The sequence below is a fragment of the Zootoca vivipara genome, chromosome 5 (assembly GCF_965207765.1).
Source record: "Zootoca vivipara chromosome 5, rZooViv2.hap1.1, whole genome shotgun sequence".
Lineage (NCBI taxonomy): Eukaryota > Metazoa > Chordata > Lepidosauria > Squamata > Lacertidae > Zootoca > Zootoca vivipara.
In genome coordinates this window covers 44,567,412-44,584,001 of record NC_142588.1, presented here as the reverse complement: position 1 = coordinate 44,584,001, position 16,590 = coordinate 44,567,412, and the positions used below count along the sequence as shown (strand labels likewise).

Here is a 16,590-nt window from a genome sequence, read left to right as displayed (position 1 = left end):
ATGCGAAGACATTTTTATGTTAATTGGCTCATGGAGCTGATTTAAAAAGAACTTCAAAACACAGGGCATCATCACAGAATTGTATGGTTGGAAGGGTCCCTGAGAGCCATCTAGTCCAACCCCCTTATTGTTGTTGGAATCTATCTGTCTTGACAGACAACTAAAGAGTGCACCATCAAGAGTAAAGTCAAACTGTTGGAAAGTTATAGAGCCTGCTGAGGCTGTAGAGACCAATACATCAGAGAGATGTTTTATTGCAGCCGGGGCAGATGAAGACGTCCGATTTTGCTGTTATAGGTGCACCACGGCGTTTCTTCTCTCTGTTCTCCCTTCTGCGGCCATTTCTCCTCTGGTCACTGCTGTGGATACATGACCTGTCTATCTCCAGGCACTGCAATCATCTGCAAGAGATTTGCTCACAGCAGGGTTAATGTTGCCAACCTTCGTGGATGATAGAAGCTGGAATCCAACAACACTTGGAGAGCCGCAGTTTGCCCATTCCTCCTTTGCAGTGTCACTTTAGTCTTGGTTAACTGGTTGAGAAAAGTGTGTGTCGGTGTGTAAGAGAGAGAGGTGATGGAGAATATATTTTACTCTGCTCTACCACTGCTGGATATTTAATTTTGCTTCCACCTTTCTTCCCTGATGGGTTGTCCATGCAATTTTTAGCCATGTCTTGCAGGAATTTATTGTGAGACTTCCCATGATTTTGCATCCTTTTCAAAACAACAGATCAAGGACCTGTCAACATTAAGCATTCCATCCCCCCTCCCTTCGTATTAGCCCAGAGAAGTCCACACCACTCAAATCTGTATTTGAGGGACAACTTTGGTGTTTTGTGTTCATACCAGTATGCCTCTTGTGTTTGTCCTTGCCTTTTGATTTGTTGATTCTGGTACCTCAGGTTACAAACACGATCCGTTCCGGGACGCAGTTCGTAACCTGAAATGGTCGTAACCCGAAGCGCCATTTTGCACATGCGCAAAGCGCAATTTCCGCGCTTTGCGCATGCGCAGAACACACACACAACAAAAATACTTCCGGGTTTGCGGAGGTCGTAACCCGAGGTGTTCGTAACCCGAGGTACGACTGTATTAGGCAGGGCATGCACAATAAATAGTTGTGTGTGCATGTTTCTTAAAAAAAACCAAAGCTGTCCAGGAAATGCATCACAAAAGAACACAGTAAGGCAATTGCAAATTCTCAGCACATACTTTTCAGATTGCTGTGAAATATCTTGTGTAAAAAATGTAAGGTGGTTTTCTTGTCCAGTTTTCTGCAAATTTGAGGGATGAAAAGAAAAACTATATATATAAAACTACTAGTATGTTCCTCTGTTCGGGGGTGGGGGTGCTGTAAATAAGTGCACACACAGCTGTAAAAGAAATGAAAGCATTGAGGAAGTAGTGGGCATGAAAAGGGGAGTAGCAGAAAGCAATTATTGATCCAACCACCTCAAAAAACCAAAACAAATTGTCTGCTACTCTAAGTGGTTTGGAGCCCTCTTCCTCCCAGTTTATCAGATTATCCTTTTATCAGAATTTCTCAAGTAAGTATATGCAGCTTCGACTATGGGATTTGTCAACAAATGATAGTATCTGATTGTAAGATTGTATCTGACACTGGACTGCTCCTACTTAATGTGAATGTAGCAGAGAGATGCAAGGATCCCCTCCCATCTTGCACACATTCTGTTGCCACATCTGCAATGTTTCTGTGCATGTTGTGGTGGGATGTGTGCATATCCAGAGGAGAGCTCAAACATCGAAAGAGAGGTTATATGTTACATAAAATTATAAATCTTTACTCTTTGGAATTTACATAGGCGAGTATACATCCACGAGCAACTATTCATACAACCAATGCTATAAATTATAAAAGTATACTATAAATTAATCACTTTATTTGCATTTTTAAAAATACTCTATTCGAACTGTTACATTTTAGGTTTTGAATTTAGTAACACCAATTATCATACAAACCAAAAGTTGGTTTGGGTGGTTGCGTAATACTATTTCTGTCTGCTACCTTGCATGGTAAGAAGTTTTTATGACTGCGTTCCTCAGCATGAATTTCCTTGTGAGGAAAAAGAACTGGAGTCTTATGAAGTGATTTGTAATATCTGATTGCTTATTAATAATACAACATTGAACAGAGGAAGCAGCGAAGCACCAGGCACCCTGGCTTTTAAATCAGGATTGTTTCCAGAGACACAAGGCTCTGCATTTGATCCTTCTTGTTAGCTGGCTGCAAAACGCTCTTTCATTTTGCTGGTTATATTTTGGCTGCCATGTTCCATCTCTCTTGAGAATACACTCAAGGAGGAAGGGAGACAGAGCACTGATTTTAGCTCCCATTCTTTCTCATGCCAGATGTGTCACAACTTTAAATAGCCATTAGCCAACAACGCCATTAAAAAGGCAACCATACTATATGAAACCCTCAAGGTAGTCATCGTTGCTAGACTTAAAACAAATTCCACAAAAACAGGACCAGCACTCCCTCTGGGAGCAAACTCAGGTGGCGATTGCCAATGGGATTGTCACAAAAATGGAGCCACTTGAGAAACAAGAGGGAAGGTATCGGTATGCTTGGTGGAATCTCAGTGTTTCAGAAGTGCAAAACAAAGAAAAACTGAAGGGGCAATCCCCTCTCCCCAACAAAAATCCAGTCCAGTGAGAAGAACTAAGCATGCTAAGTAACTATAGAGTGTTAACTGTTAGAGAAGAAAACTGCTGGAAGTTGGAATGGCTGCTGGAAGAGGGTAGGGCTGGCCGATGGGCTAACTCCTATTAGGAAGTGGGAAAGAACAATAATGCTTTGTCGAGAGTCCCACAATATTCATTCATTTGCAGCTAACTGGCAGATATCAACAACACAACACTTTTAGGGAGATTTTGCGGAAGGTTCTAGAATATCTCTAAACAGGGTCTCTGTATTTAAGAAGGAAAAGAAGGTGAACTGGCTACATCTTGGCTTACTTTAGCGGGCTGTCATTTGTGCTGCAAATAAGTCCCAGATTCTTTCGTGTGATGAAATGTGTGTTTCCGTTTAAAATATTGCATTCACGAGCCACGGGGAGATAAATTCTGGCGTTGTTTTCTTAAGACTGCAAATATTTGTCTATACATGAACCTGGTTGTCAGTGGAATGCTTTCCCCTGTCACAAAGCTAATGTGTTGCTTAATCTCTTTGCTTTTTTTTGTAGTCTCCAGTTTGTGTAGCAGAAGTCAGTCAAGAACTGGTCCAGCAGACAGAAGAAAAACTTGAAAACAGTCCCTGTAAAGAGTTATTCTCGTCTTGTGTGAAGTAAGTTAGGGTTATTTCACTGTTGCTGTCCAAAATAATCTTTTCCAATTAGGTACCAGTTAAAGGCTGAGAGTTTTAATTCATCTCAGCTTCTTATTTGTTGCTCAAAATGAACATTTGTGATCTTAAGGGCTTTGTACAGGCAATGGTGGGGGTTTTTTTGGTGGGGGGGAATTTAGAGTGTCCAGTGCTAAACACAACTGGTTCTGATTGATTCGATATTTGTCCTGTATTTGTGGCCCCTTAATGTAATGGGAATAACAAGAAGGTAATACTCAATAAGCCAAAACTGAAAAGGAATCAGTACTAGGTCCAACTCTTCTATTTGCATCCTTTACTTGTTTCCTTAAAAGAAAAAAAATATCCAGGAACACCCGCACCCCCTGCAACATACACTTAGCATTTTAAAAACTTCCTTTGAACTCCCAATAGTTTGCAGTGGGGTTGCATATTTGGCTGAATGCTGCTGGCTGTGCCACTCATGTCTCTTTAAAGCCATATAGTAAGAAACGCCGGAAAACAGCAAGTCAATCCCCTCCCCTGAACCTTGCCATTTTTCATTTTGTTAGCTAAGTGGTATAACATCTGCTTTGCATCCAAAAGGTCCCTGACTCAGTCCCTGGCATCTCCAGGGTAGGACTTGAACAGATCTCCACTTAAATCTTGGAGAGTTGTTGATAGTCATCATAAAAAAAATACCGAACTAAATGAACCAATGGACCATATAAACTGACATCTTCCTTTCTTCTTACGCTCATAAAACTTCCTATTTGATCTTCCTGTACTTCCCTCTCCTAAAGGCATGAGTGAACATTATAATAATAGCAGTAACAAGGGGTGGGGGGATGTGTCTGTTTCTTGCTAGGGAAAAGAATTTTCCTTTACAATGAAGAGGGAAGTGCCAGCCTTGATTGGTGTAGAACACGGGTGTCAAACACAAGGCCCGGGGGCCAAATCCGGCCCGCCAGACCTCGTCATGTGGCCCGTGTAGCCAGGGCCGGAGCGTCCACAAAGGCAGACTAGGCGAAAATGGAGGGGGCACTGCCACCGCTGCCCGCCCACCCACCCACCCACCCACCGCGCCCAGAAGGGAGAGCGAGGGCTCCGACAGCGCCTTCCCTCTCCGCCAGCAAGCGCGTGACAAAACGTCGCCGGGGCTGCAGGCAGGCAGGCAGGCAGGAGAGCGCCTGCCGCGGCGCCCGGGAGCTCTGGGCTACAACAGGCGCTCGCGGAGGCTGGGAGCACCACGCCCCACCACCCGCGCCACCCCATCCAGGGCTGGGGAAGGGACCTGGCAGGCAGGGCCCTCGGCACGGCGCTGGAGCGGCACGGGACTCTGCGCACCCTTACAGCGCTCCGTTTCTAGGCTCCTCGCGCCTAGAAACGGAGCGCTGGAAGGGTGCGCAGAGTCCCGTGCCGCTCCAGCGCCGCACCCAGGGCCCTGCCTGCCAGATCCCTTCCCCAGCCCTAGCGGTGGCGGGCTGCAGCCTTCTACCCTTAAGAGCACTTGAGAGAGGCGAGTTCGCTGCTTCTGACGGGAGGCAAGTCACAGCCTCGTCTCCCGCGCGGCTTCTGACGCCCCATGGCTTCCGTGAGTGAAGGTCTTTCTGCAGACTCACCACAATCCCCTCCCCCTCCCCCTCCCGGGCTGCCTGAATGCTGCATTTCCCGGTGCCTCGGCTTTCTAATCTGTCTACACCAGCTCCCTGCACACCTTCCCTGGTTGCCATGTATGCTCCCTCGACCCCGGGAAGGTCGAGATAATGAAGGCGCCTTTGTGCAAGGCGCGCCCAGGAAGAGGTGCACGGTTGGGACCAATAGGTGTGAGCAATGCAGATTTGTTTTCCTTGGTGTGCACATATATATTAGAATAAGATATTTTTTTGTTTGCAACGCGTGCTACTCGGTGTGTGCGCGTGTGTGTAAACAGAGCTTCAAGCCACACACGCCTTGCCCCATTGTTCTCCCCCCTCAGCGGCCGAACCTACCCTTTATTGATGGGAGGGAGAGCTTTGTCCAGTGGTAAGTGGGCAGGGCAGTGGAGCCCATGAGAAATAGGCCTAGGCTGGGGGTTAGGGGTGGGGGTGGGGTTAAATGCAGCTCCTCAGTCGATCCCGCGCCACAGCGATCCTCCTCTGTAGAAAGCAAGAGATCTGGGAAGACCTTGCCTTGAAATCTGCCAATGATTGCGGGTGTTTGAGCGCCTTGGTTGCCTTCCATATGGTTGCTCTAGGCGGGTTGCAAGGATCTGAAGGGTCACCTGAATCCGGGTCATCAAAAGTGGGGAACTGTGCTCGATCCTCCTCCCCACCCCCCTCCCAAAAGCGTCCCTGTCGGTAACACCTGGCTTAAGATATCTCTGCTGCTGCAGTAGGTAGAGCACGTCATCTTAGGGGGGTTGAACTAAAGTTTTGCAGATTTCTCCTATGAGGAAGTCTTTAAAATACGTTTTTGAGGTGGGAGGAATTCGAATCTGCTCTTATTTTTGTGACCGGACTACATTTGGCTTGGTAGATCTGCGTTCCATTTTTTTTATTAAAAAAAGCACATAAATTAGTTTTGCAGAACTAAAATCAGTTATTACTTACATTATTACAAAAAAACAGTAATAATTGAATGCAGTGACAATAATTTATGATAATAAAGAGTGGACACATAGTTCTACAGATACAACCGGCCCTTTGAGGGTGACCAAACTGCTGATGTGGCCCCCAATGAATTTGAGTTTGACACCCCTGGTGTAGAACTAACAGAGAAATGTAGGGTTTCTTTTTCTCTGCCAGGGTCCCTAGTGAAATACGTAGCATTGGCCACAACTTGGCAATGTGCATACATGTGACAAAGAAGGTTTTTCACTCCTGATGGTGAACATGGTTTTTACATGCTTTTTCCTGTGTATGTATGTGGTGTTGGGAGGTCCCGTACGAAACCCAACCTTCATGTTGTAGACAGTCTACATCAATATATTCTAGCCAAAACAGCAAAACAAAAAGCTTCAAATCCTTGTGCTTCCAAGGGAGGTGTAGGGAATCCACATCCCTTTCAGACTGAATTGCTTCCCATTCAAATTGGAGAGGGAGGGGGGATGAATTAATTGGCTGTTAGCCTATGTGGACAAAAGACTGTGCAAATGCTGCTGTGCACCGTGGCATTGAAATGCACGTGTGTTGTGTCATCCTATTGTCTGTGAAAAGGCTTATCGATTTTCGCAAAGTCGCAGCAATTTTTCTATTGTACCGAAAAGGTCTGCATAAAAAGATTTGCGTTGCAAACCCTAGTTCCCGTGTTTGTCAGGACAGCAGGACCTTAAAACAACAAAAAATATCAAAAGCGAGGGATCATTGAAAGCCGTCACCATGTAGTCTCTGTTGGCTGGGCAGCTTTTGTTGCTCCCGGATGGTTTAAGTGGGTATTTGCAAAAATAGACCAGTAGTTCTGCTTATGTGTTTGAATGACTTTGTCCTGCTTTTATTTTGCTCTTTGCTGGGGAAGAAAATGAGAATCGTTCACAGTGTTAACAACGAGCTGGTTTTGTCCCCTTGGCTTTGTTTGTATCATGTAGAGATACTGCCATGCAGATGGAAAACTTACAGTTATGAAAAAGGCAGAGCTGAGCTTGATGTTCAAAGCTGTGCCTTGCTCCTCTGATTTCAAAGCATGGGATTTAGTGGTAAATCTGGCCTTTTAAGACCAGAAGAAGAGTCTGCAGGATCACACCAATAGCCCATCTAGTCCAACATCCTGTTCTCACAGTGACTGGCAAACCAACAATCAGGTTTCGAACATGAGCAGCCTCTGTTCCTGTGGTTTCCAGCAACTGGTATTCAGTGTCAAAGTACAAAACTAAAACTCAAAGAGATATATGAAAGGCAGCCATTGTTCCTTTTTAAAAAGAGAGAGAGAGAATTGTTCTTAATTATCTAGCTCAGGCATGTCCAACAGGTAGATCGCAATCTACTGGTAGATCACAGGGTGTTCCTGGTAGATCATGGTTGATCTCTGGCCCCTCAGTGATCTCCTTACAAAAAAAGGGGGGGACCCAACTTTGGCTTCCTAAATAAAAGCTCAACAACTTTGGCTTATTAAAAAAAGCTCAAGCTCCACAACATTTGCTTATTACAAAAAGCTCAAGCTCCACATCTTTGGGGAGATCACTGCCAGTCTTTTTACGACAATGAGTAGATCACTGCCAGTTTTTATATTCTGTGAGTAGATCACAGACTATTGGGAGTTGGACGTCCCTGATCTAGTTGAAATAAACCAGCTTTGCATAGCATTTAATTAGCTATGTATATTCAGGTGTGCATGAAGAAACCCTGCATTTTTTGCTCAGTCAATCAAACTGTTGCAATACCTTTAATAAAGGGTTTACTGGCAAGGGGAGAAACTATAAACACTGGTTGGTAGAACATGTTTTGGTTTGTCAGCAAATATCATAAAACCCAGGTGTTTGAGAACTGCTAACCTCCTAAAATATTAACAATTACTCATACCATCAACATCCGCAGAGTTTGACATTAACAATAACATGCTATATATTTTTAATGTATTTACATTTGAACTTGTGGAAATTCACCTAAGCATCCTCGCTTCAAAGAGACTACAGTACGTCTTCATAATGAGACTCGGGATTGTAAAATGTTTGTCTTGTCTTTTTCATCTGAGACAGATCTGTTCAAGACTACCTAAGTGGAGAACCTTTTCGAGAATATTCAGCCAGCATGTACTTTGATCGATTTCTCCAGTGGAAATGGCTGGAAAGGTAAGTGGTCCAGGTGGGCGTTGTATGTCTTTATTCTATGACGGGACTTAGGAAAGGATGGTTGAGTAATAATGTGAATAGTACTTCTAGCACCTGCAAATGAATTGAAGTTCACTGTTTTTGACTGCCCTTAGACAATGGGGAGACTTTGTCCAAACTTTTCATGCTAATCATAAATGTAAGCCCATGTTCTTTATTTTTAATATTAAGAAGCTAAATACTCAGTTAAGAATATTCAGTTACTAGAATAAACAAAAGCACGGATAAAGGACAGCCCTGGTTCGTACTTTACTTCAATGGAACTTGGTCCATTGGGTGTGTATGCTAGGCAGGTGCAACAACTTCATGAGGCTGAGGTGTCTCCAGCCCCCTCAATAGGGTTGCCAGACTCAATAGAGGACAGGACTTCTGTGCCTTTAATTGCCCTGCTCTCTTTTGAGTCTGGAAACCTTAAAGAGAAACCAGCAGACCGTTTGTTTAATTACCAAGCAAAGGGTCTGCTGGTTTCTCTTTAAGGTTTCCAGACTCAAAAGAGATCAGGGCAATTAAAGGCACAGAAGTCCTGTCCTCTATTGAGTATGGCAACCCTACCCCTAAGTATCTTTGGGCAGGGGGCCGGGGCCACCTCAATGTTGAAGGAAGATCTGAGTACAGCACAGCGCCAGTGGCTGAGTCCTCCTGACTGTGAGAGGGGAGGTTGTCAAAGCCACATTGTGCCGAGTTCCGTCCCAAGGTTGCAATGCATTATATCAAATGTGTGCGATGGGCCGCCTCAATCTTGGGTGCAAGTCGGCGTCTCTGATACTAGGATGGCAGCCTAACTCTCCCAGATCGCACATACAGCTAATGGAGGAATTTTACACTTTAGCATACTCCCAGTTTTGGCAACAATGCATCTATTACTGGCATACTTTTGCTTTTACTCGGATTTTCTTTGGTTTGTCTGTTTTTTAGTATCCTTTCAGACTTTTTTTTTTTAAGTTGCCAACTGTTGATTCAAGGTATTTGTTGTATTGTTTTGAAGTGGGTTTTTTTAAGCGCATCTCCCAGTTGCTGCCTGCCACACAAATACTTCCTTTTGACTATTGAGTAACTGCAAGCAAGACAACACCCACACATCTAGGATTAGAGAAAAGGGCCAGGAGGGCAGATGGGTGTGGAGCCTAGCCTAGCTGCTGGTACGTCTCACTTTCGAAATTTAGCATGAATGTTTTAAGGCAAGGCTTCTGTGTGCCTTCGCCAGAAGCTTGGGGGCTGCAAGTTCCACTATCTTAACGTTGCTATCTTTGATAGCTCTAAGCTCACCCTTAATGTAATAGCACGCCGCCCCCTGGTGGCTCGATTGGTTGTGGCAGGAAAGCAAGAGTAATGATACTCCTTTGAGTATCAGCTGTGGATGTTCATTTAATTGCTCCCTGAAGAACAAATGACAGCGATGTTCTTCTTTTTTAAAAAAAATAAAAAAGTGAGGTGCTGGAAGAAAAAGCACCCATTTTCTCCACGGATTTCAGAAATCCAGTTACAAGTGAGAGTTCGATAGTCCAAGCTTGACTTTTCTTCAAAATATCCCCCGAACCTGGATGGGATAGACGGAGTCAGCTCCACAGTTGAAATGTCTTCAGCAAGGAGGTGGTGAGGCAGCAGTGGAGGAAGCTGCAACTGTGGCTATTAGTCAGCCCACCTCTGTGCCGAGTTGCTCCTTCACAGCCATGTAGCAGTGACAAAGTGGAATAGGCCCAGATTAGGTCAACATAATATTTTGATAATCAGGTTGGCCCTTAATATTTCCTTGAGGGAGAATTGATGTTATCAGCACCCTAACCGCTACCCAAAGGGTGCTTCTGGGCTGTCGCTATTTTGGGGTGGAATTTAATCACATTCCAGCGGATTGAGTACAGGGGGTACAAGCCTCTCTCTCTCTCCTGACGGGCAACAGAGGTGTCCATGTACTCAAGTTACTTGCCCTAGAACAGAGCTGGAGAAGCTTTGACCCTCCAGAGCTTTGTGGACCACAAACCTCACCTTTCCCGACCGTTGGCTGTGCTGGGTGAGGCAGGTGGGAATTGGGAGTTGAGCACCATATGGAGGGTCAGGTTGGTCTGCCCTGCCCTGCAGAAACAGGAAGCAAATTGCTTGTGTCTAATAGCTCTATAGGCTACAATGAACAGTGTCATTTGAGAAATGGGGAAAACCTGCAGAATTTCAAAACAGCTGGCAATACTATCATTGTGCCTTGCTGTAGGAATGGCTGACTTAACTTTTCTTTTGTTGAGCTAATAGCCTGGGATGGTGAGCTAATGGTTAGGGGGTGATTTTCTTCGAATTACCTTTAAAGCAACCTTCTTCTTCTTCTTCTTCTTCTTCTTCTTCTTCTTCTTCTTCTTCTTCTTCTTCTTCTTCTTCTTCTTCTTCTTCTTCTTTCCTTTCTTTCTTTCTTTCTTTCTTTCTTTCTTTCTTTCTTTCTTTCTTTCTTTCTTTCTTTCTTCAAAAATAGCATTAAGAGTTTTATCTCTTTTCTCTCTCCCCTTCCCAATCTTTTTTTCAGGCAACCAGTAACGAAAAACACATTTAGGCAGTACAGGGTATTAGGAAAAGGTGGTTTCGGGGAGGTAAGTAGTTCTGAAAACTTCTGTTGAAAACAATGTGCTCCTCGGAAGAACAGTAAGCCAGACCCACAAAAATCTGATGGACTGAGCGTGAAAATGCTACGAACTGCATGATTTTCATGATTTAAGGTTTAAGAATCTTTAAGCTTGAGCCACAGATGGTGTGCCTCAGGCAGTGTTTTTGAGATAGTAAGTGTTTACCTGCATGTAAATATAAAACACTAGTAAACCATATTGCTTGAGAGAAAAGCAACATCTCAGTAGTAGAGTAAAAGTAAGTAAGTACTAATAATAGTCTTCGGTATGGGAAAAGGAGCAAAGTTTGAAGGAAAATTCAGAGCGCATTGAGCTACAGAACTCATTGAACACCCTAAACTGAGAGACATGTAAAAGGTCTCAGATCAAAAGGCCAGATCTCCTGGCATCTCCAGGTATGTCTGGGAGAGGTGTCTGCCTGAAACTCTGAAGAGCTGCTTTCCATCAGTGTAGCCAATACTGGGCTATATAGACCAATGGCCTGAGTTGGGATATGGCAACTTCCTATGTTCCTTTGTTGAAGAGGCTTCCAAGACTCCTTTATTGCATCATGTTTCTGTGGTTGCTCTTTTGACAAGTGAGGGTTGCATCTCAACCCCTTGGTTGGCTGCAGCAAGGTCTTCTTCTTGCTCAACCCTCCAGAATGGGAATTTGCATTTTCTGTAGGGCCCGGAACCTCTTTCAGCCCAAGGACCACAGCCCCTTCTACACAGCCTTCCTGGGGCCACAGCCCAGTGGTGGGCTGCACTCGAGACAAAAGCGGGAGAAGTGAATGCAAATTGTACCTTTGTACCTTTTGCTGGTCTTTGACCATATTAAAGTTTACTTACTTACTTACCTTTGTACAGTAGGCTAGTGTCTAAGTACATCCCCATGCGCCTCTATCCAGGCAAACAAGAAATATTAACAGAGCTCAAGGACACATTCTAACCAGGCAAAGCATTCAAAGAATGTGCAAAGCAGGTCTGGGAAGGGTGTGGCTGAGGTATGGAGAGTCTCAAGGGTTAGATGGAGAGGCCAGGAGGGCCCAATTTTGGGTGCCAGGCCTGAAGTGCCCCCCATCCATTGGTAGAGGTTATTCTGGTTAGTGTCTCTCAGTTTAGGGTGTTCAATGAGTTCTGTAGCTCAATGCGCTCTGAATTTTCCTTCAAACTTTGCTCCTTTTCCCATACCGAAGACTATTATTAGTACTTACTTACTATTAATAAGTCTGTTTAGTTAGTTCTGAATTTCCTTTAAAAGTAAGATGGGGGGGGGGATTCAGATAATACAGTTTTATCAAGAAGCTATTTTGGTAACTTAGGCATCAATCCTAACCCAGCCGACCTTGGAGCAAGCCTTGTTGAATGCAATAAGACTTCCTTCTGGATTGGCACGGTCAGGATTACCAGTTTTAAATGACTAATTCCTCCTACACAACCCTCCCTTCCACAATTTGTTGATGTTGTTGTTTTCCTTCTAGGTGTGTGCTTGCCAAGTACGAGCAACTGGGAAAATGTATGCATGCAAAAGATTAGAGAAAAAAAGGATAAAGAAGAGGAAAGGTGAATCCATGGCCCTAAATGAAAAGCAGATTCTAGAAAAAGTCAATAGTCAATTTGTAGTAAGTATTGCCAAATTTGCAATGGGCACAGGCTTTCCATTGGGCGGCACACCCATCAAGGAATGGCATTAGTCACAGGAAGTGTATATTGCTTCCAGAAAACATCTCGGCTCAAGCCAACATTCTGAAGTTGGCTGTATGTGATATGTTTTGTCACTCCCAGTACAGCCTTTTCTGTGCATCATTCTTTGATAGTCCAAAACGCCAGGGCGTCTCGTGCTTCATTTGTCAGGCCTTGAGCTGCTTGAGATGCAGGAGTAAAATGAGAAGATCAAACCCGGAGCAGCACAGGAAGCCAAACCACCACCACCAATGATAATTGTGTAAAAAGTGATTGATAGTTAAACCAAACATGGCTGCGTGTAAAAAAATCTAAGGGGGAGGGAGGTCTACTTTTGCTATCTGCAATAAATTATCTGTTTTGTTCTGATGAAGTATGAAATGGGGTGCAGTCTAGGGGATCTCGTCATAATAACGTAATAATCTGAGCTGTTTGTAGAAATTGGTGTGATTGTTACAGAATAACGGCTACCACGGCTCTGTGTTTACTGTACATGCTATCTTGTGTTGTTCAACTATAGTCACTTTTTACATGATTGTTATTGTTTTCAGGGGACACCTATAACTTGGTCTGTTGTTTCTCATTCTTTTGGGGACTGTCTCCTTTGTTTTGGTTGTCATCAGATCTCTACGATTGCTGAAAAAATATTCATAGCAGCATGACACTACGGACCTGCGAGTGAAAATGAAAATGACCTAGTACCATGTTGCTTCAAAATTCTCAGAGTTTTATTTTTTAACCCTTGACGATTTGCCTATCTCCCCTTTGGCTCCATTCAGTCATATAATACTTTGTGTCATTCCAAATGCAGAACATTAGCAATGAATGAATATGTGTGCATCAAGCACCTGCCTCTGTGCTTTAAACTATCCCAACTGTTCTTCTAGGTCAACTTAGCCTATGCCTATGAAACAAAGGATGCGCTCTGTTTAGTTCTAACCATAATGAATGGGGGTGACCTGAAGTTCCACATCTATAATATGGGGAACCCAGGCTTTGAGGAAGAAAGAGCTTTGTTTCATGCAGCAGAGATTCTTTGTGGCTTAGAAGACCTGCACAAAGAGAACACTGTGTACAGGTAAATATCATTCCGGTGTGTTCAGAAACTTATTGCAGAGTCTGTTTTATTTTCCTGAGACTATACATAGATATTTATGATACGCGGAACCACCTCCATGTTTTGTGCTTGTGAGTGGGCTTTTCAGGAGTATCACATAAGGACCCATACATTGAAATTTTATGTAGAAGCTGCTCATCCATTAAATCACGGGTGTCAAGCACAAGGCCCGCGGGCCAAATGTGGCCCACCAGACCTCGTCATGTGGCCCGCTCGCCACTTTCCCTCCTCCTGCTGCTTGCTGCAGAGGCGCTTCCCTGCAATGCCCTGCAGGGGGCGCAGGGCCGCACAGGCGGGGAGGCGGTGGAACCTGAGCGCGCGTGCCCAGCTCCTTCTGAGGCGACGAGCTGCAGCAGCGGCGGTGGCGCCCCGACTGAGGCGCGGCTTCGCGAGGCTCTCCCGTCGCTGCCTGCTCGCCCCTCCCTCTCTCCTTACGCGTCCACGCCGGGGATTGGCTGGGCGGCCGCCTCGTCCCAGAATGCAGTGCATGGCGCGTCATTGAAGAGAGAACGCGGACAAAGTTCTGATGGTGAGGGCAGCGGCAAGCGGCGCGGGCAGGCTGGGCGGCCGAGGGCGCGGCAGGGAGCCTCAAGTTTATCCCTCTGGGCGGCTAGCGGGAGAGACGCCACGAGTACCCATTATTCTTCTCAGGGGGAAGGCTCCCTTGCGGGCTACTTCCTTGGGGAGGGAGTCCGCGGGGCTGCGCCTCCCTCCGCACGGTGCCGTGGAAATCTCGCCGCTACCCTCTTTTCCCCTCCGAAGCTGCAGCCCCGGACACACTGACTATGGGAGGTGGGTGGCAGGCCCACAGGATCAGGTCTCAAGCGGGAATCTGAGATACATGAAGTATCGTCTGATTTTTAAGCTAGGGGAGATTTTTGTAAAAATGGGACACAATCCAACAAAAGTTCTGCAGTTTCATACCTCATTGATTTCCATGCTGTTTAATGTGTTTCTCTCTCATTGAAATCAGTGAGATGCAAGTGTCCTTCAGTTTGGCTGGATCATGCTCATATTTTCCTAAAGCATCATTCCTTAATTTTAAGGGCAGCGGTTAATTTTAATGTAATTTATGGTTGTGCTTTTGTAGGATTATTTGTTTGAAATGAGATTACTCTTTTGTAATATTTTATGCATTGGGCAAATTTTTATTCTTTCAATTCTTTTAAAATATCCACAATGTAGATGTTTGTACATTTGAATATCTACTTGCCATTATTCTGACTATGTTTCTGCTTTCAGAGCTAGTTATTACTTACATTATTACAAAAAACAGTAATAATTGAATGCAGTGACAATAATTTATGATAATAAAGAGTGGACACATAGTCCTACAGATACAACCAGCCCTTTGAGGGTGACCAAACTGCTGATGCGGCCCCCGATGAATTTGAGTTTGACACCCCTGCATTAAATAATGAAAGCCATCTACTTAGAAATCGAAGATCCTGTTTGCAGATTTGTCTGGAAAATGTTACAATCCTTATCTAGTTTTCCCGCCTGCGACAGCCGTAAGATTCCTATATTCAGTCCCCAGCCACTCTGTTGAAAAGGCTCTTGAGTAACAAGGCTGGGACCTCTGCTTAAGACTTTGGGAAGCTGTGTTATAATGATTACATAGTTATCTGACTTTATGCAAGCCAGATTCATATGTTCAATAGATTTTCAGCCCTAGGATTACAAGAGAAGGGGCCATAGCTCTGTGACAGAACAGATAGTCTGTATGCAACATGGACTTCATTTTACTGGTGGACAAATAGGAGGCAGGACTATTTTGTGATGCACCCGGGGTCAACTTGTCCTTGATCTCGAAGAGGATAATTTATCAAAACCTGGGATCCTTTTTCAAAGGGACCAGAGCCTGGTGTCAAAGATCAAAATGGTTGGGCACCTCCAGCAGGGGTCCCCTGGCAAACCTCCTGGGTGGGCTCTCACCGCTGCAACCTGCTTGTTCACCTGCATGGTGCTTGGACTCAGAGGGGGGTGAGCAAGTAAAAGTCAAAAAAGGTGAAAAGCAGTTTGTAGCAATGATGAGCTGGAGGAGCAGAAACAGCTGGCAAAATGACCATGAGTGGTGGAGTCACTAAGGGAGGGAGACCATCAAGGACATCTTGCTCAAGAACCCCTACAAAACATGGAAGTGGTACTTGATAGGACACTCACAAGTGCTATTTCTCTGTCCTGCCAAGTACATGTTTGAACTTCCATGAACATTGTAAGAATTTTCCCCTATTTTATTTTATTATTTTGCAATAGTGGGGGTATTGCCCCTTAGCTACCGATCAACAGCCAACATGTAGAATGCAAGAGAATTAAAACATTTTGGACTCGTCAAGGAAACATTTAAAATTGGAACGAAGAAATTTGTTGCGAATGACCTTTCATCCCACCTCTCCAAAGCGAATCTTTTTGTTAGCACTGAGAATAAGCATACAGTAGTATTTAAAATAAAGCCATCTATTTTCTTCTGCCTTCTCTCGCCCTTCACATATTTTCTCAGAGTTGTTTGTTTGAAAAGTAGGCCTGGTCCCATTGGTTTATTTTGTGAAGTTTATCTTGTGAGGTCAATAGGGATTTAAACCAACAAAAGGAAGGGAACAAAAATGTTCTTCGTACATGTGCCTTGGCTTATAATAATAAATAACGTGCATGATATGTTTTGAATAAACAAAAAAAGTTCCCACTTGATTAGTAGGGGAAAACCACTAAGTTTTCTGTCTGGTGATCGCAAAACCTAAAATCATTTAAAAGGGAGTAAATTAAAGCACTGTATAATGGGTGGTCCTCTCGCAGTGCAAATTGCTCTAACAATCAACTTGAAGAATTATAGTCTAGCCAATTCACATGGTTGTTTCTGTGGTGACAAAGATCTGTGTACCAAATTGCCCACCTTATTGTCACATGGGGAGGTGTTTGAAACAGCCCCTCCCAAATACAATGATCTGTGAAGCAATATTTTAACAAGTTTTCTCCAATGCATGAATTTAATAAAGCAAATGGTTATCCTTATAAAAATGGGGCTTTTCTACTTCAGAAGTAAATATGTATAAATTGGCATTGTCTAAAAATAAGTTGCGAAATAATTGTTGTTGTTTA

The 16,590-nt window shown here is 44.2% G+C and overlaps 1 protein-coding gene across 2 annotated transcripts in view; it reads left to right on the top strand.

Annotated features, from left to right (window-relative positions):
* The window catches only part of GRK5 (G protein-coupled receptor kinase 5), a 155,162-nt gene that overhangs the window by 118,642 nt on the left and 19,930 nt on the right, over positions 1-16,590 (top strand). For both annotated transcript variants that reach the window (XM_035138644.3, XM_035138645.3), the window contains exons 5-9: positions 3,209-3,309; positions 7,979-8,071; positions 10,617-10,680; positions 12,176-12,316; positions 13,265-13,455. In XM_035138644.3, the coding sequence (XP_034994535.1) occupies positions 3,209-3,309; positions 7,979-8,071; positions 10,617-10,680; positions 12,176-12,316; positions 13,265-13,455 (590 nt within the window). The remainder of the gene's footprint in view (positions 1-3,208; positions 3,310-7,978; positions 8,072-10,616; positions 10,681-12,175; positions 12,317-13,264; positions 13,456-16,590) is intronic.